Here is a 23,013-nt window from a genome sequence, read left to right as displayed (position 1 = left end):
TTTGTGCATGTGTTGGCATGGTAATACTCCACGCCACTGTTACATGTTTACTACTGTTTGACTCTGTGCTGCTTTATAAATGTTAAATCTGAATAACAGCTCCAGTAACTTTTTTTTAAACATCTAACCAGGGACAGATGATGATGGTGTTGATCTATGTACATTGTCCTTGTTTAATAAACTGATTAATTACATAATAAGATCAAATGAATCCAGTTTCTAGTAATTTTTGTTCCAGTGCAACGACCATATGAAAAACCTCCATGTCTGTCACTGTTATTTTGTTTTTACACTGTGTGTTTCTCCGTCTTTCATTGCACTGTATGTTTCTGTATGTCTCTCTAACTGTCAGCATGTCTTTTCTCAAAGGCAAATTCCTATGGATGCGTTTTTTTTCTTTTCTTTCTTCTTCTTATTGCAGCATTTGAAGTGATTCAGATTGCGATATTGGGAGTTTGGGTTTTGTGCCAGGGGGAGGCCTAAGGGCTTGCCCTACATCATTCATTATGCCCTTGCCCATCAAATAGCACAAGCTGTACTGCTCTGGAGTCATTCCAAGAGGGCTCTCGTCATTAGCTTGCCACTTGGCGGCCAATTGCTGGAGCAAAGGAGACAAAAGCTGCAGTCCACCCCTGCATGCTCTGATTGCTCTGAGAGGGAGAGGGAGAGAGAGTGAGTGAGAGAGAATGAGAGAGAGAGAGAGGATGGGGGCCTCCTTTTTGGCATGGTGGTACATAGATTCTAGTAGCAGGGTGGTTTTTTGGTTGTTTTGGCACAGGACGTGCAGGACAGAGGTAAATGGGGTCTCTCTATCAGTTCTTGTGAGTTTCCAGATGATTCACAGCACCGACAGTTTGAAGGAGTTTCCTCATGCATGATTTGATTAGGCGGAGTAACAGTTAACATCCAACTTAGGGACAAACACAGAGACTGTGTGTGTGTATGTAATTCATTTAAATTTCTGTCACTTTTACTGAATGAAAAATAATCCTCAGATTCTTCATAATAAAAAGTTTCTTTGTAGTGCTGGCAGGTGTTTGATCTCATCAGATAAACAAATCATTTCCAATCAAAGTGAAGGACGGGAGAGAGAATGAACTGGCAGATCTGCACACACTCCAAGAAAATAGGAGATCTATTGTCCGTGATTTTGACGTGAAGTAATGACAATAAATGAAAGGCTTGGATCTGTCTTCATCCTCTCTCTCCTCGCTGACTCCTTTGCCTCTTCGCTTTCTCTCTCTTGCTCTCCCAACCAGGTGGATTTTACCATGCTGTGGTCCTCCTGCGCCTCCAGGCCCTCAGGTTATTTGGATATTGCGTGAAGTCAAAGCCCTGTCAATCAGATAAGCAGTGACCTCGCAGACCCAGCAGATAAGACGTTACATGGCAAGAGGAAGCGGCAGACAGCGGGGGGGACACAAGGCCCGACTATGAAGGTTCGGTGAAGCGAGACTGATCACAACGGCTCTTCAAACTGAAAAAGGGCTGCCAAGAACGAAAAATATATTGCTTGTATCTCCAAATTTCTATTGACAAGAGTCCGATTTAGACGTCGCTGGCAAGGGCTTGTCTTTTCATCTGAAGAAAAAAAAAGAAGAAAAGAAAACCCCCGGTGTGCAAGGTGTTACAAGTTTTTCTCTCATAGGTATGGATGGAAAATGAAAGAAGAATGAATGATGCTTTGTAGAAATTAGTATTGTGCATGTTCTTGGTAAGCCAGTATAGTTACAGTTAAAGTCTGCATCAATTATGAGTCTTTAATTATCACTGATAGACACCCAAAAACAAAGCATTCATGCCATATTTAACAGTCTCAATAAACGGCTTGCACATTCTGCTTGCTGCAGACTCACTGAGGTGGTAGGAATAAGACAAACTTGCCAGTCATTCCGTTACACTGGGGAATTACAAAAGGATGAATGAAGGGCGAGTCTTTGTTTAGCATGGCAGCTTTTGGGTGGTCCGCAGGTTGGAAGCCCTCTGGGAGGGATCAAGGAGGACCTCCGCATATAATACCAATACGACGACCTGTTGAAACAGGGCAGGCGACGTTAATTCAGACGCACAACTCATCCACAACCGAGCATATGTTTTATTATTCCGCCATTAATTTTTCCGCAAAGCTATTACTTTTCATTCTTCCCATAATTAAATAATTACAAGTACGTTTTTGGAAAAACAAACTGGTTCTTGCCCACGTCTGAGTGAAAAAAAACAAAAAAACACCCACGTGCATTATATGTAGAGAAAACACAAGACGCTTCACTGGTGAGAAAGCTTAAATAAATACCAAAAATACAGCGCAACACAATGCAAACTGTTGATTTAAATAATCGTGTCCCCAAATACACAAGCCACATGATTATCTAAAAGAAATGTTTGCTGAGTCCACACTCTTTATTTCAACACGCTGCTTCATATTCACACATATTTAAACATATTTAGGTCTGGGAGCTGCCCAGGACGACCACAGTCCTCTCCTGCTGGCCACCGAGCCAGTGGTTCAGGGCTTTTCTCAAGAGCCCCTTGATGGTTGTTGTTGAGGGTGGGGAGAGAAGTACTCCTTCAACCTCCTCTGCCCACCACCACCACCACCACCACCTCTCAAACAGTCTGGGGGTTCACACACAACAGTCTCAAGCTGTCCTCGAATTGAAAAGGGTTACCGCTGCAAAGATTAGACCTGTAACGCCAATTAAACTCAGTTTAAAAACAAATTTAACTTATATTATTCCTCAGTGTACATTGTTAAATTAAATCACGCCAATATTTGCATAGTATGAGCATGACACATTTCCATTTGCACAACTACATTTTACTTTTTGTATAGTGTAAAGAAATCACATCATGTTTCCATTCATTTGGATTCGCAGCTGTTTTGTGTGATACAGTTACTATTTCATCGCCTTGTAATTCGGCCTTTTGATTCTGTGTTTCTGATTATACATTAATGGGATTAATAACAAAGTGCCTAACATAATTTAGCAGATCTAATGGGATTGCAGACAGCCTGCCTGCCTGCTGTAGTACTGTAGGTCTCAGGATGTCATAGGACTCAGGTTACAGGACCCACCACATACTCTGTGTTGCTGAGGACTGTGGTTAAGTGTTTTTCCCACACTTTAGCCTTTATCCTGGAACACCTATGAGTATGGCGCTATCTTATAGCACACTCTACCCATGTTACTGTAACCTGGGTCAGTGCCAGATCCATTTCTGGACCTTATCAGCACACTTCTAACATGCAAATAAGTTCTGTTGAACTGTGTTTAATCAAATGAACATGAAAAAAGGTTACACAATAAATATATGAATATAATTCTAACTGATTTAAGACTTTAAGGCCGAGTTTGTAGATGTCTAAAGACAACACAAAGGCCTGACTTGAGTTAATCCATATAGGTTAATGTCTTTCTTCCTTTCAACGACTGTAATAAACCTCTGAGTATATAAATGACTGAGTGACATTTCTTTATGTGATCTTAAATAGGTATCAGCAGATGACAAAGGCTGCAAAGGACTGACTGAACCATATGCCTACACTGCCCTCTATTGCCCACACTGGAGACTAACAAATGGGTGAACACTGAACTGTGTTGCTTTTAAAAAGAAACAATTTATCTTATTCCTGGTATATAAAGCTTTTAATGGCCAGGCTCTACAGTACATATCAATACTGTGGTTTCAATTTACAAACCCAGCAGACCTCTTAAGGCATAAAAAAAGTCTTAAAACTGATGAGACGGCATGTAGAAGGCCACTTAATGCACTAAGAGTATGGAATAGCTTTCCCATAATATGTTTACGGTCCACCCACATTATGTCTCTATAGAGACAGCCTTCATTTAATAGTTTAAACTATTTAATGTAATTTGATATGATTAGAGATATAGGCATACATTTCCCTGCAGTCTTTTTTATGTAAACACACTGAACTGTAATGAAATGAATTAACTGAGACAGGCAAAAGTAATTAACTTGAAACAGGGAATAAGATACATTTGTGAGGTTTATTCATTTTCTTTTTATTTTATTATTATTTTTTTCCTATGTGTCTGATGTAGAGCCTGTCACTGTATGTGGATTTAGACTAGGGAAATGTAAGCATCCTGTAGCAGCAAGGACATAAAATTTGAATATAGAGGATATAACTTATATCTAAGTCAAAGAAAATATGCACTATATACATCCAATGTTATATATAATATACTAAAAATAGAATATGTAACCATATCTGCATAAATCTGCTGTAGGCTGCAGGACAAAAATGTGTTATTGGGCCACTATATACAGTAATATACTTAATTTTGCCTAATAACCCAGAGGTGGTTTAAACACCTTGAAATTAATCTTTTTTGGAGTAAGACATTTTCTTTATAAACATCTATATTGTTATATTTAAGTTTGCATGTTAGGCCTAAGCACATATAGAAAGTGCAGCATCCTTATTAAAGTATTATGTTGTTTAGTTATTGATTTATTTTGCAAAAAAAAAAAAAAAAAAAAGTTCAGAACAGTGTAGGCCTGCTTACAATGACGTCGTTGAAAAGTCAATTTTATTTATTTATTTTATTTATGTTTCTTTTGTTTAGTGTAAGGTGGTAAAGTTACGCTTGTTATTTTTTATAAACATATCGATTTTATTTATTTATTATTATTATTATTTGTTTATATCTGTCCCAGAGTTACCCGCCTTCTCCGTTTCGCGTACAAAATACCACATCCGGTTTACCCGGAAGTAAGCATAATTCCCAAAGATGGCGGAGCAAGGTCCGATGGCCATAGCGATGCGGCTACGAAATCAGCTCCAGTCCGTCTACAAACTGGACCCGCTGAGGAACGAGGTGAGCGGCCGCGTGGTTAGAGCTCGTCGGCACCGGGGCGGAAACGTGCGGGGAGTCAGACGCGGGCAAAGCCGAGATAAACGCGCGCATTTGCGGGGAGATCGTTGTCCTCTCCGCGGCGCTGATGGAGAGAGAGACGGAGCGAGAGGGAGAGAGCGATGCTGAAGAGAGCAGAGTCTGCGCATGCGTGGTTCGGAGGCGGGGTGGTGGTGTGTGTATGTGTGTGTTGGGGGGTGAGTTGTTCACCCACCGTGTTGTTCTAGCGCAACGTGCTCAGTCCACGTTAACTCACTAATATTTCACCTTTTCTGTTGCACGTGTTGTTGTTTTTCGCCCCACGCGCTACATGAGCGGACAGGTACAGGTACGTTACGGTGACGGCGGCTCTAAGTTAACGTTACTCTCTCTCTCTCTCTCCGCTGGTTGTGTAACGAAGTAACGGTGGTTTGTTTGTGTTTAACGGAGAACAGCAAACAATAAACCGGCTGCAGTTGTGTTAGTTTTACTCGGTGGTGTAGTTGTGCATTTGTATTTTGTTCACCGCTTCTCTTTCTCCTGAAAACAGGATTTGACCTCCGACCCAGTTTTTTCTTCCTCTGTTTAATATCGCGCGCTTTGCACGTTCACGTTTGGCCTTGTTTTTGTTTATGATCAAACTGCCCCGTTGGGTTTAACGGTCTACGTTTATACAGAGGTCACTAAACAACACCTCGTGCTCGTGCACAGCAGCCAACATCTGGTCTGGACTGAGACTGACGCTGTTATTATTCTGTGTTCAGGTCTTTTAACAAAACCAACATAAATAGAGTGTTGTATAGGCAATTTATCTATTTAACCACGACCCCTGAATAGGCTACTCACTGTTAACCATCAGTGAATAAAACTAATTAAGACCAGCATGAATATGAGATAACGGCAGCAGCTTTGTGGTGTATTTGAATGTAAAATGAATTGACACCATGGAAGTTAAAGGTGACTGAAGGTTGTTTTAACTCTTCACAACCACACACACAGACATCCACCTTTAATTAAAACATATCTATTATGTTGTTGGACAGTGGAAGACCAGAGTTTTCAGCTTTGCACACAGAGCAGGCGCCTTGCAAAAAACACTGTTTGTTTGCATGTAGCCTACCTAATAAAATGGCCAATGATATTTCAAGCCTTGATATTACAGTTTGTTCTCTTAGGGCAGTATGATCTTTCTGTTTTTATTTTATAATAATTCAAAAGAGTTTGTATCGTACCAGAGTTGCTGCTCAGTCACTTGAAAACGTATTACAAGGTTAAGGTGTTTGCTTGGATCAAATTAGAGAGTTTGTGCAGAGTCACTGATTCAGTTGTTTGTTTTTTAAAAAGGATGACTTTACACTTTTTCAAGTCTGTTTGCCAATTCTTAAAACAGTGCTCACATTTCCTTATGCGCATTGTAACAGGGTTTATTTACCGTACCTCTTGATGGTGGATTTTTATCTCCAGTATTTTGCATTTGAAACATGCCAATAGGGAATCTCTCAAAGGTTGGTGTGGATGGAAATAGAACCAGCTGTGATGCACATCGGAGCACCTGCATGTTGTTTTAAAGTGGATTTGAACGCACCTTTTGCTCTCATATTAGAAGTTTGTCTTGAGTTTAAAGCTCTTCAGTGGAGTTTCTTTTACTAAACCTGTTCCACCTTCGTGTTTGTCTCAACAGGAAGAGGTCAAGTTGAAGATCAAGGACCTGAACGAACACATCGTGTGCTACCTTTGTGCGGGTTACTTCATAGACGCCACAACAATTACAGAGTGTTTGCACACCTGTGAGTTTTAACAGACCTTTTTTTTTATTGTTATTATTCCTGATATTTCACCAGAATATTTTTTTAAGTAGGATGTCTTCAGAATAATGAGAGTGAAATGTCTCTTTTATCTCCTGTTGCTCCACAGTCTGTAAAAGTTGTATTGTGAAATACCTTCAAACAAGCAAGTATTGTCCAATGTGCAACATCAAAATCCACGAGACGCAGCCTTTACTCAACCTCAAACTGGATCGAGTGATGCAAGACATTGTCTACAAACTGGTGCCTGGACTTCAAGAAAGTATGTACAGTATGAGAGAGTGTTTTAAATATGTATTTGTTTTACTTCCTGTGATGTTTGTGTGACGAGGTTCATCATGTGTTTTCTGTTTGAACAGGTGAAGACAAACGAATAAAGGAGTTTTATCAGTCGCGTGGGTTAGAGAGAGTCATCCAACCTGCTGGAGACGGTAAGTCCTCACGCAGCCACGTCTGTGATTACATTTTAGATCAGAATTTCTGTAACGTTTGTGGTGTTGAAGTCGTCATGTGCTTCGCTTCCTGTCGGCTATATGACCGAGGAGCAGCCGAGCTGTTCTGTGATCTGTCACCTTCTGATTTTTCTGTTGAAGCTGAGTTGGTTTTTGTTGGTGGTGATCTTTTCTCTGCCTCATTGTAAAAAAAAAAAAAAAACACATTTTGCACTTATGAACAGAAAGAAAGTCTCTAACATTGTAGTTGAAATGATCAGGTGCTGGTAAAATTGAAATACCAGTATAGACTTTCCCAGAAAGTCACATGCCACTATATTAATGACAGTGTATTTTATTTTTTACTTCTTCATATATATTATTTTTTACTTCCTTACTTGTAAGGCAAGGCAAGGCAAGTGGTGATGATGTGTTGTCTGGTTTGTACAGATGCAGTACCCGATGCCACAGGTTTACCTTATACAAGCTTTGACCATTCAAAAGCTCATTTCTACAGATACGACGAGCAGGTGTCACTGTGTTTAGAAAGGCTAAGGTAAGATCTGATGTGTTTATCTCCAAGTAATCACGTTTGATATGATATAAATGTGATTTTGAAGACAAGTTTTTTTTTTTACAAATATTTTTCAGTCCTATCCCTTTTGTTCTGTCTTCACAGTTCATCACTGGCTGGAAAAGATAAGACGAAACTTACTCTTCAGGTGAGTCGTCTGTGATAAACGTGGATCTATTCATCTGAATCTGTAGAGCTGGTGGTGGTGGTGATGTGTTCACTGTTCAGAACGTTTATTTATTTACAACGATGAAAAGCAGCAGGAAAAGAGAATGAACAGACATGTTTGACCTGTCTGTGTCTAATCAATCGTACGTGCAGCACAGACACACAACAAACAGCTTCATTACCCTCAGCTGACTGGAGAATGTGTCGTTGCCATGGTAATCGATCATGAAAGTCCGTGATTGTTTTTTTTTTCCCTCCTTTTTCTCTTTTTGACACCCGTTCTCATCGGCAATTGTTACATTAAAATGAGAAGGCTACTTGGCATCCTGGAAACATGCCTGATTTTGGGGATATGCAGTGTTTGTTTGCCATTACTTACATTATTTCCGCCCCCCCAACGTTACAATCGCGCACCCCGCCGGCCGCCGAAGCTTCAATTGAAATCGATTTTATGTCCGCAAAGCTTTGATTACCAAAATATGATAATCGGGTCAGCCCTAGTGATTATATATGTAAAACTGTGGCGGCACAAATTGTATTTAATATTAGTTTCATACTGCAAATAATTAGTTAAAGCAGAAGTGAGTGATCCGGTGGTTTTCGCTAATGCTGCGTTCCAGGCAGGCTTTTGAAATCGTAAATTACAGCTTCAAGTCACAACTTACGACTTTGTAGCGTTTCAGGCAACCCACTCATGTTTTTCCGACCTGTTTTACCTGTGAAAAGTCACTATAACGGCCACTCGTAACTTCCGACCTGTGAACTCGTACCAGATCAAACTGGTACAACTTCACAGGTCGGAAAAACAGGAGTTACGAGTTTCCCTGAACGCACCATAACAGTCGTCGTCCCTACGTCGCCACATTCACGGCGTCCCTTGGCTGCACACACAGCCCTGCATGCCGTTCTCTCTCCTCATTGGATAAAAACTGTAGGATACGATAAATGTTTTCTCCTCGACTCAGAGCAGAGCAGAGGGACTGAGAGACTCGTGTTTTGGTTCAAACACTCTATGTAAGTGATTGCTGTCGGAAGATATAACTATTTAAGACTTATATTAACACAAATATATCACTCACTTCTGCTTTAAAAAGGACAACGAGGAGTTTTGGAAAGCGAGTGTCTTCACACTACATTTACCATGAGCCTCCGCGCGCACTGTGAAATTCTTGGACCGGCGCAAGACGGATGTCTTGCCAAGAATGTTTTCATTCATCAAGAATGAAAGTCAAGGTTCGAAGACGATCAGATACCGTCGTAGTTCCGACCATAAACGGCGATTCGGCTGCGTTATTCCCATGACTCGCCGGGCAGCGTCCGCAAAACCGAAAGTAAGTAAGTAACACTGGTCGGCTCGCCCAGCATTTCCACCACCACTAATAATAACAAAAAGATGATAGAGACAAAATTATATATTTATCGAAAGTGGACCCATTAACAAGTGTGGGTAATGTAGATTCATCCACATTAATATGAGACTTTTTTATTGTCGCTGAATTTTTCGGTCTGCCGATGGAGAAACTCCTCGTTGTCCCTTTTAATGAATTGAATTTGTAGATAAACAAGTCAAATATCATCTTGGTATCTGTAAAGGTGTGAGCCGTCCATGATCATTTTATTATTGTTGATCACAGATGTCGTCCATCGGCACAACACTGCTTTTATCTTTAATAATTTATTTACTTGAGTAAGTGTCTTGGAGTTTCAACCTGGTCCTGCACCTTGAAGTCTGGCCGATGAGTAATGTTCATTTTTCTGTCCTGACTTCTAGGATGTAGGATTTAAAAACCAGTTGCCAAATATCACACAGCAGTTATTGTTGAGTTAATTGTGTTTCTAAAGCAGATCTAGAAACATGGGGCATAGATTTGTGAAGAATCAGTCAGGACATGTCACTATCAATGTGAAGATGTTCCTGGATTGGCTGTTTCTCTGTCATGAAACTCACAACCTGAGCTCTGTCGTCCATATTAATAAAATAAATAAGAAAGAACAAAGCTGAGACCTGGCATGGTTGCGTTCACCATTACACATGAGATTTTTTTTAGATTTTTAAAAAATCTTTCACAAGATTTCTATTTAATTTCAATCTGAGAGAAAAAATCAGTCCAGTACACCTGCTGCAGACTCAGGCTCTTTGCTGTTTGTGCATATAATGTGTGTTTACAGACCAGAAACAGGAGATAGAGAACAGGTGCATATTATTTTGCTGTTTGCCTGTTGGAGCATCATGCGTTATATATTTATTCACATAGTTTTTCCTCATGACTCTACACCCCAGTCATTTAAATGTAAAGGTGTTTGAAGCACTCGCTTACTCTTCAGTTCCAAACCCACTAAAGTGAAAAAAGTGCAGACCTCATCACCCTTTTCTGGACGTTTCTTCATGTCGTCGGACTCTCGCTAGCACCTCTCTCTCTCTCTGTGTATCGAGCTCTGACGGTGGAACTGCACTGAACCCAGACTTTGGGTTAATGATCAGAGAGGGAGCAGTTTAACTAAAACTCATAATCCATCGTGTTTATTTATTTCTCCCTGACGAAGGCTTCCAGCCGGAACGCACCAATGTGCTCGTTTTTAACTGTGTTCTGCCCATAACTTATTAAAGGCATTTTAATGTTTACATCAAGATGAGTGCCTTGGTTACTTTTTTCTGTTTTTTGCACTGATCTAGCCCATAACTAAAGAGCACTATCTTGTTTCCAGGCAGCACTCCAACTCTTTGCCTTTTTTTAAAATTTCTTCTTCCCGTCTGCTGAACCATCACTTTCAGGCCGAGCGCAGAGGCTTTGTTCAACCAGCAGAGGGCGACCTCGTATAACAAAACGCCTTTATGCTGCTGCTGATTGACTCAAGTCCAGTTTTAGGCTCAAATCTGAATTTCACATGTAGTTAAAACACATTTCCACTATTTATTACACTATTTAAAAGATTGTCAGTTCGAATGTGAGATGCCTTTTGTCATTTAAACACTCGCTGCTGCAGACACCAGAGCATCACTACACACTCTTGACCTCTTTCGCCACTTAAATGTGTTTATTGTTGTATCTAATGTTACATTATAATAATAGTAATGGGAACACGCAGCTTCATTTGTTCCATTCCTGGCACGTGTGCTACACTCTCTCACCTCTGTGTGGAAATAGATTTCTTCTTATTAAAACGTTAAAAAAAACAAACGCGTTAACGTGCTCTGGAGTCTAAAGTTGGATCCGTTTTCCAGAGGAGAGCTTTTGTCGTTGTACTCGTAACCTTGACGCTGATTGGACGTGCAGCGCGTCCATTCATCCTCATCTGTTTTTATGGAGGTGGAAATTTGGTAAATGAAATTTCTGCCTCTGCTTTTTAAAGAAATACTGTCCTTGACCGCGTGTGGAGGGGAGGGGGAGGAAACTCGGCTCTTTGGCTGGAGAGCGTGTAATAAGTCAGCTGAGAGTGGAAAGCGTCCAGCGGTAACCTGGGATTTTATCAGCAGTAAATTTAAATTGTAACAGGAGCGCGCCCCACGCCCTCATACATACTCATTATTAGTTTGCTTTTCTTGCAACATGCTTGGAAACGTGTTCAGTCGTTGGACAAAACATATTTATAAAAATGCTAAAAAAAAAAAAAAAAGTAAAACAGCAGCCAGAGCTTCAAGTGTTACAAGCAAATGTAAAGAGACATTTATGACTGTCGAGGCTTCGTACTGTAACTGAGCAGCGAGAGCAGAAATGTAGGTCAACGCCGGGCATAAAGTAAAATCTGCACGGGTCGACTCTTGTTGGAAAAATGATGATGTTGGTGATGTTTCTCCACGGTTCAGTAAACAGACGTCTGAACCCGCAGTGTGAACAAGGAAATGAGACATCTGCCTAATGAGCTCCCTGGTGACCACAAAGTGTTGGAGGCAGTAAAGACTTGATTGAATTATTGTGTTTTTTTATTTTTTTGAATGGTTTTATTGCTTCGGCTCTGCCTGCAGATTAACGTGCGTTTATTTGACCTTGTCTCTGCAGCAGAAGTTTGTTCGCTGTTCTGTCCGAGCCGAGGTGAGACACCTACGGAAAGTTCTCTGTCACCGGCTAAACGTCGAAAAACACCAGGTCAGTTGGTCCGAACACACCACAGACGTTGCAAAACACATGATTTTATGTTAAAGATTAGTCAACATTTATTCTGCTCATGCTAACGAGGATATGTTTTTCATGTTCTGTTGGAAAGATGAGCTCCATCTTTTGTGTTATTGCTGCGTTATAGAAGGAAAAACATCACATTTCCCCTAAATAATCATCAGTGGGTAACTTTGCTAAATCATCATCGACTTTTAAATAGTGTGTTGTCCTTGACCTTTAACCTTTCAAAATGAGAAACACCCTTTGACATTGATTCAACATTGTCGGCTCTGATTTGACTAATTAATAGAGATTCATGTGAAACAAGTAACAATGTAAAGTCACATATTAGGACATGCTCTCGTTAGGGATGTCACCATTATAGATTTTCCTTCTTGGTACAATTATTGTCAGAGAAATAATCATGGTGTTACGATTATAACGATTATTATGGGTTTATTAATTTCCTAACACTATGAATGTGTAAAATCTAGTCAAAATATAGTTACATACTAGTTATATACACAAAATATGTTAAGTCTCTGTTAATATCTGACCAATTATTAATCCCCCAGGGGAAATGTTTGAAATATTCAAGAAATTCATTTTTAATCGATTTAAAAAATATATATATATTATTACAAATGACACACTAACATTTCCTACCCACTCAACGTTACTGTATCTGTGCATTTGGCGTACTAAGCCGGTTGGGTGTCCCGCAGGTGGTGATAGACCTTAGACGTATTTCCTCCTTTGGCTGCTACTTTTTTGCGGCGTGTTATACAGGCCATCGAGCCGCCGTTGACTTTAAATGTTTGTTTGGAGGGAACAAGTCTTCCTTTTGCCAAACTTTAGCAGTCGGGCACGGCTCTGTTTGCAACTCACACTGAACGAAAACAAACTTAGACGATCTGCCTGCATGGCTCCAACATGATCTTACTTAGAAAAGGACGGTATTTAGGAATCTTTATGAACAATTGATTGGCGTTTAATACCGCATGACATCCCTAGCTCTCATATCAGTGCAGAGATGCTGTGTGTTAACCTGTGAGTCACCATAGCAGCATTACATATAATCTATAACAACATGACTACTCACCCTGAGGCAGTAAAGAATGAGTAAATCCTACTGTTAATGAGATTTTAATTCACTTTGTCTTTTAATTAAACCAAAGTTACGACTAGTTGAGGAATCCAAGAGCTCGTCCTCGTCCTCTTTACGAACACGCTTGTTGGTCTGAGTCGTGTTTCCCGTTGCGTTGAGGGGAATTAATGGATTTCCTGAGTTAGTACCGAGTTAAACCTTCAATTAAAGGACACAAGAGTTTCCAATATCATTATTAAAAAAAGCTTATGTTCAGTGTCAACGACTAAGTAGGTTTATTATTTAAAGGAAAACTGACTTCCTGCATCTTTGTCACTTTTTTTTTTTTTTTTTTACAAACGTTTCACACATAAAATAAAAAAAAATCATCCCAGCTGTTCCTTTCAGATTCGCCCCTCTCACATCTGTTTGTGTGGTCCTCCCTATAGGTCCAGATGTTGTTCAATAACGAGTCTCTGCCCGATCACATGACCATGAAACGACTATGGCTCTCACACTGGTTTGGCAAGGTACAGTACAGCCAGTGTCGGCCGGTGCCAACAAATGTCATACATTCCTTCACACTTGAACACATTTTCTTTTTTACTAGTTCATTTTTGAAAAATCAGGACAGAGTTCCCTGTTACTGCTGCTGTGTGACGGCACATTCTCCATCGCTAAACCTCACAGCTCTTGAAATGAAACACTAAACCTTTTAAATGTGATGCGTGCAGAAGTGATATTTTATTTATTGATGTATTGATGTGCACTTTCTCTCTCTCTCTCCCCCAGGCTCAACCGTTAGTCCTTCACTACACCATCAAGGACAAAAGGACCAGATAGGATTTGCTCTCAGTCGACTACAGCTGTACATATTTTGTACAATACATATTCTATTTTAATAGTGTTTGTGTACATATACTTATTTTCCTTGTTTTTGTATTTTTGAAAATAAATTTTAAATGGGAAAAATAATCCAGTGTGTATGGCTTGCTTGCGAAAATGTGTGTTGCATGAGGGGGGTGGAGGAGTGTTTGACCCTTTTAACCTGAACCAAATGGTAATAGTAGTTTACTGCACCTTTAAATGGAGCAGTTTGACCTTTTTTATGTCATGTAGTTTTATTAATGATGCCACGGCTCCTATATACCTGGAGTTACTGTGATTGGAAACATGCCTGCTGCTGCTTTAGTGTCAAATACACAGTTAAGAAAATTCTCTTTAAATGTTTACACTCAAGCAGAAAGTCAATCTTCAGTAACATTTACTTCTTAATATAGTAATACTTAAATGCAGTGACCCTTTTGTTTATCATGTTATTATTTAATGATTTAAACCTTTATTGAGACATTTTCCTACCAGGAACTAAAGAAAAATGTAAATTTAGAAGGGGAAAGGAATAATAAAGAATAAAGTACAGAGATGAATTACTAAAATATATTCTGTAATAGTGAATCTGTAGAAGAGCCACCTCTGGCCGTGCATCTGTATGGTTTGTCTGTTTCAGCTTCACACATCTGGACGCTGCGATTTATTTCAACTTTTCAGTGCGGAGCTGCTGAGCTGAGCTGAGGCTCCGTCAGGCTTCAGGCTGCTCTGGGACTAAGTGAGGAGTCATTCTGAAGTCTGGACTCTTAACTTGGCCGCTCGCTGTTGTTCTGAAGCCATGTCTGTCCTGGCTTCGTGTTGTTGTTGTCTTGTTGGAATAAATCTTCTCCCTGCTCCCCAGCACTTGCCGTACTGCTGCTGCTGCTGCTGGATGTTTCTGCGCTGATTTCATCTCCACTGTCCTCAGGTCAGTTTGGGACGCTGCCACCTCCAGGCTTCTTTCACTCTGTGTCTCTCTGGTGGTGGGTTTTTAATATAACCAGTAAAAACAGCAGGTTTGTCTGTCTCCTATCTGCATGCAGCTCCTCCTGTGTCCATGTAGATCTCTTGGTGACCTCTATCAGTGACAGACCCTCGGCCTGCAGCTGAGCCACATCCTTCTCCTTCACTTTTTTATATGTGATCTTATATATTCAGTCTCTTGAATTCTAGTTTTCAGTGAACGCATCACAGATCTGGTGTGAGGCTATATGTGTGCAGTAACTTCTGTGATTTAAAAAAGACTGTACGTCAAAGCAAAGACTGCAAAGATACAGGCACTACTTTCCTCTGTGAGGTTTGTGTGTCAGTATTTTGTGTTTTATCGCTGACTCTGATATTACAGAGGCCTATTTCTGTCAAAAACGCTCTTTAATGGACTTTTATTCAGTGTAGTAAAATAATGGAAACAAACCTCAGTGGTGGTCGGTTGAATACTTTCCATAGGTGACAACACAGTTTGACCACAGCAGGGTCTATCAATAGCTGTCTCCACTTTTTATAGGCACTTGTGTATCACTTGATCTGTCTTGACCTACATAGTCTATGGACAGTAGGTAGTAAAAGCTCCTCTCAAAGGCCTTCTGTGGTTATTTTTAGATTAATTAAAACACTAGCAGGAGGTCAAATGACATGACTTTTGATTGCTGGTGTGTTTGTGTGAAGTTCAGAAACTGGCAAGAGATGGATTTTGTTTTTTAAACTCCGGCCTTTTGCCTTCGTTTGAGCCCGAGCTCCAAAAAAAATGCTAGAAAAGCTCGGCAGCATCTCTCCTCAGACCCGTTGGCTGCCAGATTAAATGCCCACATCTTTCAAACTCGGTGCTCCCAGTTGTGTAAGGCCGGGCTTTCTGTCACAGATTTATGGCACTGCGAGCCCAGTTGGAGATCAGCCCTGCATGGTCAAGAAGAAGAGTTTTCTCTCGACTTTCGAAAGATCCCTCCTCCAGAGCCAAGACAAGACAAGAAAGACAACATACAACTGCTCTCCTGCTCTGTGTGTGTGTGTGTAAGTGTAAGTCCTGCTGCCCTATGATGTGTAAACAGAGCTCCGTGTGTAAAATCACTTGAGTAGTCGCGGCCCTGTAAGCAGCATAGTTGCCATTGCAAAATGAAAAAAGCAGCTTAAGCCAACTGGCATTCCTCCTCGTCTCCTACATGTTTATGTGACACACTAACTGAGCTGATAGTTTATTGCACGTTTTAGAAGCTTTGCAAGAGAAACTGGATTTGAGACTTTTCTTTTTGTAAAAAAAAAAAAAAAAACTAACATCTTATGACCACCTCTTTATCTCTGCAGGATTTCACAGGCCACTGTTCGACTGTACCAGGCTCTTGTTTTATAGCACTGATCACACAAAGACAGTCCTTCCTGCCTTCTTTCCTTCCTTCCCTTCCTTCCTTCCTCCTCCTGGACACTAGGTGGCAGACTTGCTGCTCCTCAGACATTTCAGGGACACATGGAGGCTGAAGCTTTTGATGTGTGTGATCTTGTCCAGAGTGTAAGGAAAGACTCTGATAACCTGACAGCGGCTGATAATGTACACAAGCGCTGTATCTTATTCTGTCTCTGCCTCTCTCTAAGTGGACTGAGCTGCAGAGGCCACAGCAGCACTGAGCCCAGCTGCCTGTTCCCCGTAGCAACACGCATTAATAATAACACAATAAATCTGCTTCATCAATGTGATTTAGGAAACATCTTATGGACTGCTAAATGAAAACAAACCTCCATGTTGAGTGTTGATGTGGATTTTTAAAGGTCAAAGGTTAAGATGTTTTTTTTAGACTTCAGATTCCTCGCCTTCATTAAAGTCACTATACAATTTGACATTTTAGTGCAATAAAACCAGTGAGGTTGAGATGCTTTAAACAAAAAGGAAGGTGTTTGTTGGCAAATTAAAAGCCTGTTCTATAATAACCCGAGTAATATTTTATAGAAGTTAATATGAAACGTTGGCTGTTTTTAAATTAGACTCCTGTGGCCACTGCTTTTAAAATGAAGAATAAAATAACCTCCCTCACAGAGGCAGCAACACACACACACACACACACACACACACACACACACACACAGATGCATGCTTATTCCCCAGTCACCTTTATAAAAGCCTGAGCATGTCCCTCCAGGGCACTTTTATTTTGAAAATGATGACATAAAAACCACCCAAAGCTGTGACCTTTAGGCCAGAATGAAGGTTGTTGAGTTGTTATATTATTTTTAGTCTATTTCAAAACCTCTGGGATTTAATTTATCTCACTATAATAAATAATGAAAACATGAATCTGAATGTGGATTCAGACAGAAGCAGCTGTGATTTCGCTGAGCTTTTAGTTATTTAATCTAATATTGCTATTATTGATCAAGAAATTTCATAATGGAAAATATAAAAATTATCTCACTTATACATCGAATTTTCAAAGTAAAGTTAATTGATCGATATACCATATAATATACTCCAATTTAAAAATTCAAAATAACAGAAAATAACAGAAGCTAAAAGAAGCAAATGATTATAAAAACCTCTATGTTAGTATGTTAGTTATAAAGTGATTGATCCTGTTGTTCTAAAGACGTGGTAACAGTTTAATCTTTTTCTTCTTTTTTTCCTTTAAGCCGTCTGTCCACTGACTTTTATTTAAAGCTCCATCCTCTGTGTTGTTGTTGTTCCCGCTGCCACTTCGCGGAGGCTCCGTAATAAAAAGGCTGTTTGACTTTTCAACCCTCGTGATTCCGGCCGATTACTTCTATTGTGAGCGTCAGTCTGCTGCGACTCTGTGGCCCCGGAACAAAAGACCAACAAGAACCAGAACAGGCCTAACGAGATCCGGAGCTCGCGCACATTTCAGATTTATATTTCGACTTTATTAATATTATTATTACTATTACTATTATTAATTTCAATGATAACGTCATTCATCTGTTTCCATTGTGTTTTATTACTTTAGAGCAACACGTGTCAAGACAATTATTTCAAAAAGGTCCCATCCGCCATCTAAATATTATTATACTTATTTATATAATACCATTATTATTATTATCATTGTTATCTATATGCTAGTATTGAGGTGTATTTTTAAAAATACATTTTAATTTCTAGAAACTGAAAATGTGGGAATAATTAAAATTTAAAATATTATCTATAAGTACTCACAGCAGCTTCAGTTTATGAATGAGTTATTTAAAATAATAAATATCCAAGAGAATAAAAGTCTGTGTGTCCACGTACAGAAACAGAATAAAATGAGCTCAGGCTGTAGATTTTACACTTCACAAAAGTGGATCAATTAAACACTATGGAGATATAGAGATTTGGGGGGATAAATAGTCTAACATTTTATCCCTAAATAATTACAACACAGTCCTCCCCTCACACACACATTTGCTTACACACACACACACACACACACACACACACACACACACACACACACACACACACACACACACACACACACACACACACACACAGACAGACACACACACATACCACACACACCAAGCTCTTGATCCCGTTACAAAACTGTTGCAAATGGTCAACCAACAGCAGCAGCACGTCGCATTTCCACTGCCTCCCATTGAGGTTTATTCATTAGGCTCCTCACACGAACCCATTTGCTATTCATGGCAGATCTCTCTCGCTCTCTCTTTCTTTCTCTCTCTCTCTCTCTCTCTTTCCAAACAAACCCGAGTAGTCAGGAGTCAGGAGTGGCAGATGCGTGCCATTATTGCCCACGGTGCTCAGTGGAAGCTGTTTTATGTTAAGGCAAAGGCGGGTTAACCTAATCAATCATGTCGACTAGTTGTGTTAAAAAAGACGATGCATAGAAAAGGAGCAGGGAAACATATGGCGGCGCAGGGCGCAGGGGGCGGGAGGCAGCTTCTCTTAACACCGCAGCCAGACCGGGACCTTCTTGTGACAAGATGTTTTAGAGCTCTGCTATTCAAAGCCCGGAGAGCTGAATGGGAATAAAGGCGGTGGACGGCTGCTAATTGAAGTCATGGCACTTCACGCCTGAAAGCTGCAGGTCAATTATTCAAAAGCTTTTTTTTTCTTCTTAACCAGGCAGAGCAGGTTGAGTTAAGATTTTAAGTATTTCCTGAATCTCCAAGGACAAATCTATAAGTTATTATCTCCTTATAATAATCCTAATGTGGCTCTGCATTCCTATACACCTCTTATAATACTCCATTATAAATAATCCTAATATTTATACATGAGGCGCCATCTTTTTCTTTTATAATTTCTAATTTATAGACATAAATCACAAATCTTGAAATATCATATAACCTTTATTTACATAGATGCTGATTAAATAGAATGTTACAATAAAATTATCCCATAGGATGTTTGTTTGTTCGTTTGTTTGATCTATATACAGAAACTCAGCGCGTGGAGAAGTTTGCAAGGGACGCGGCGTCCCTCGCGCCGCGCACAGTATGCAGGCCCTGCAGAGACAAACACGACTCGCTCAGGACCAAAAAAAAAAAAAAAAAAAATAGTATTACATCTTGAGGTGGGATGGACATGTGCATGGAAGAAAAAAACAAAAGGGTGGATGAGGAGGGAGGGGGGTAATTTAAATATTTGGCAAAGAGAATAAATTGCAAACAGAAATAATAATAATAATAATAAGAAGAAGAATCATTGCACAACTTTCCACACACACACCCTCCAAAATAAAAGAAGGTGAGATATTAAAAATGTTTACATTGATGTTCAAGTCTCCCCTGTACCACAACAGTCAGGTGGGTCTGTCTGAGAGGAAGGAGCGCAGTGACGGAGCTGGAAGGCTTCACAAGTCCGATTAATAAATTAAAATGAAAGAGAGAGAAAAAAAAGAGGATGAGGAGAAAAAAAAACGTTCCTGAAATGTTTATATATGTGTATATTCTCCTTTTTGTCAATATCCGTGCAAAAAAGTTTGGGAAGAAAAAAATGCCCCCTTGTTTTTTCTTTTTTTTTATATTCTTGTGTCATTCTTATGAAAATCACACCCCCTCCCCTCCCTGACTGACTGTCAATCGTCCACCTCGATCTCCTCGTCGTCCTCCGAGAACTCATCCGTGGTTTGGTCTCTGGATGAGGAGGGGGACTGTGGGAAGGCCCGGTGTCCTCCTCCTCCTCCTTCGTGCGAGGTCGGGGAGACACTGGGCGACCTGGCCTCGGGCCCCGCGCCCTCGTCAATGTTCTCCATGGTGACGAGCTTCTGCAGGGTCTGTGGCGTGATTTTCTTGAGCGACTCCACGTCCGCTTTCATCTCCTCCAGGTCCCGCTTGAGCTTGGCCCTGCGGTTCTGGAACCAGGTGATGACCTGCGCGTTGGAGAGACCCAGCTGCTGCGCGATCTGGTCTCTGTCGGCCGGGGAGAGGTACTTCTGGTACAGGAACCGCTTCTCCAGCTCGTAGATCTGGTGGTTCGTGAAGGCCGTCCGCGACTTTCTCCTCTTCTTGGACGTCTGCCTCTGGCCGAAGGCGTTTACATGCTCGCGACCTTGGAAGAATAGGAAACAAAACACATGAAACAAGGCAAAGGCTTAGGCGGAAAGGGGGCCACTTCTACTTCTTCTCTCTGCCCCCTCAGCAGCAGAGCAGCAACAGAGGGCAGTGCAGAACACAGCGGGCCTGTCCTCGGCTCACTTCTCTAAACATTATAGCTATTTAATTCACTTGATTTAAACAGGAACCTTGAAGACCAGCAGCAGCAGCAGCAGCAGAAGCTCCTGTTGGATCCAGCTGAGCTTAATAATAATAATAATTCACCCCCCTGACACATTCCCAGGCTTATTATTATGAACCAGAGTTGAATTAAACTCAAATATTTTGATAGTTAAGTTGATTATTATGCAGCAGATCAGACTCCACGTGTGTGTTTATACTGAGCACGGCACTGCAGGCACTTACTTGGCCATAATGGCTGATTGACTTTTGACAGCATGTAAGGCTGCTGGAGTAGCCGGTGTTATCAGCCACATGTGGAGCTTTATAGATCATTTGCATGAACGTTTTAATGCGTAAATATCACATTTGTATTTTGGTTTAGTATCTGGTCCACATTCCCACAGAGCTGTCCCTCCATGTCCACCCTAAAAGTCACAACAAACCCAGCTGCCTCTGCTCTGCTCACTCTCACTCTTGTTTTTAAAGTCACTCTGTCTGATGAACCTTTAAAAAAACCAAAACACACAGAATGTCAGTGTTTACCTTCCGCTGCCTGGATAACGCTGACTTCCAGACCCTTAAACGTTTTGCTGGCCAACTCCTCCAGCGCGCACAGCGGCGAGGAGGGAGTGGTGATCCCGTTCCTCGCCGAGTTAGAGCCCGTGACTTTCTCCAGCGCTCTCGGCGGACAGATAGTACTGGCCACCGTCTTCTTCACGGACGGTTTGTTTAGGATATCCTCAATGCTGAACGGCGTTAAAGGCTTGTTGGAGTTGGCCGGCGGCGGCAGCTGGTCCAGGGGAGCCCGTCTCCTCTCCTCGCCGCCGCCGCCGCCGCCGGACTGCAACACAGAACCTGCCTTCATGTCTTTACTGGAGGTCATCGCAGTCCCGAAGAATCGATCGCTGCTTCCCACAAGTAAAGAAAAAAAAAAAAGGTGGAAAAAAAAGTTGATTATTTCATTCAAATGCTCGTGTAAATGGTCCACGCTGTCTCCTCCGGTGCTCGGCGTGTCTCGGAGTCCTCTCCTCTTAGATTTGGACACTTTAAAGCCCGAATGTCGCAACTTTAGTTCGCCTGAGAGCTTTCCTCCAAAATAACCATGCTTCGGGCGTTGTTGCAAAAGGCAAGCCGGACTGTATTCCCCTCAGAGACTCGCAGTTCCCCTGCCAAGCTCCATGTAGATCTTTAGGAAGTAACAGACTGGAGGGGGGTGAATCCCTGCAAGGGGAGAAAAAAGCCCGTCTCAAGCAGCAAGAAACAGAAAGCGACTGCTAACGAGTTATTGTTGATTGGGCGAAGTTCAATTAGAGAAACACTACACTACTTGCTGACCCGCTGCTGCGTCTTAAAGGGCCGGACCATAATAACTAATTGGACGTGAGGAATAGGAGGAGTCTGTTGCTGCCCGAGGAGAAAGAGAGAAAAAAAGAAAGAGAGAGAGAGAGAGAGAGAGAGAGAGAGAGAGAGAGAGAGAGAGAGAGAGATGCCTCCTGAACTGTTTATGCATCTGTTTCCCTCTGCTGGTCTCCTCTGCTTCTAGAAAGGGAGAGTTGATGGCCATTAAAATACTGCCACCAGCATCTTTGCATTATGGGAAAGTTGTGAGGCAGAGCACCAGGGCCAACAATGGTCTCTCTCCTCTCTAGCCGTGATCCCCCCCCCCCCATTTTTTGGTGCGTAATTACGCATCCAGCGTTGTGCGTAATGTTGTGCGCATTAGACACAGTGTTTTAACACTTAAAAACAGACACATTTAGACATTTACGGAGCTGAGTCTGAAGATTATTTAACATATTTTCTTACAATTAAACACACGACAGGTGGTGATTTATGACCATATACACACGTTTATTCAGGCTAATTATATACAACTTTATCATAGGTGTAGAGGAAAGATTGGAAAGTTGATTTATGAAACTAAAGCAATATATTTTTTTCCAGATTTTGAATGCAGAAATTTGCAGAATTGAATTTATTTGTTGAGTTTTGTTCCAGTGCGTCCTTCTCTCCTCTTCCCCTGTGTGTGTCAGTGTGACCCTGTCCCTGCAGGTGAAGCCCACGAGTTACGGTGTAATTTAATGCGGGAGCGTGAAACAGGCGTCTTAACAAAGGTGACGCCGAGCTGCGGCTCAGAGACTGAGTGTGAATTTTACTGAGAGAGAGAAAGAGAGAGAGAGAGGGAGGGAGGGAGAAAGAGAGAGAGAGAGCACGGGGACGAGCTGGACGCGGAGCAGAGCAGCAGGTACGTTTTGTTTAGAGGAAACAACTTGTTTTAATTTAAGACTTGTGAGATTTAACACGTTTGGCTGCTGTCGCCACTCGGGCTCTTTATTTCGTTTTAACACCTCACAGTCAGAGATTAGACAGGAACGAAATATGCAGTTTGGATCTATTAGAAATTAAAAAAAAAAAAAGGAAGGTGTGAAATATTTTGTTGAACGGAAAAAACCACGGTGTTAAATGTC

At 41.1% G+C, this 23,013-nt stretch overlaps 2 protein-coding genes across 3 annotated transcripts; one reads left to right on the top strand and one right to left on the bottom strand.

Annotated features, from left to right (window-relative positions):
* Positions 1-4,757: 4,757 nt before the first annotated feature.
* On the top strand, positions 4,758-13,940 carry pcgf1 (polycomb group ring finger 1). 2 transcript variants are annotated; one of them, XM_083980474.1, is made up of 9 exons: positions 4,758-4,847; positions 6,544-6,649; positions 6,777-6,929; positions 7,027-7,098; positions 7,549-7,654; positions 7,778-7,820; positions 11,839-11,925; positions 13,471-13,551; positions 13,814-13,940. In XM_083980474.1, the coding sequence occupies exons 1-9, from the start codon at positions 4,761-4,763 to the stop codon at positions 13,862-13,864; spliced, it is 786 nt and encodes a 261-aa protein (XP_083836600.1). In that variant the 5' UTR covers positions 4,758-4,760; the 3' UTR covers positions 13,865-13,940. The 2 variants fall into 2 exon arrangements, with proteins under 2 accessions (XP_083836600.1, XP_083836599.1); XM_083980473.1 differs by lacking the exon at positions 4,758-4,847 and adding an exon at positions 5,041-5,211.
* A 5,965-nt stretch (positions 13,941-19,905) lies between these two features.
* On the bottom strand, positions 19,906-21,428 carry lbx2 (ladybird homeobox 2; the record flags this gene model as incomplete). Its single annotated transcript, XM_083980632.1, has 2 exons — positions 19,906-20,378; positions 21,089-21,428. 2 exons carry the CDS (start codon positions 21,426-21,428, stop codon positions 19,906-19,908), a joined length of 813 nt encoding a protein of 270 aa, XP_083836758.1.
* Between the last annotated feature and the right edge of the window lie 1,585 nt (positions 21,429-23,013).

Source organism: Trachurus trachurus, assembly GCF_905171665.1.
Source record: "Trachurus trachurus genome assembly, chromosome: 10".
Classification (NCBI taxonomy): Eukaryota; Metazoa; Chordata; class Actinopteri; order Carangiformes; family Carangidae; genus Trachurus; species Trachurus trachurus.
This window is presented reverse-complemented; position numbering and strand designations above follow the sequence as displayed.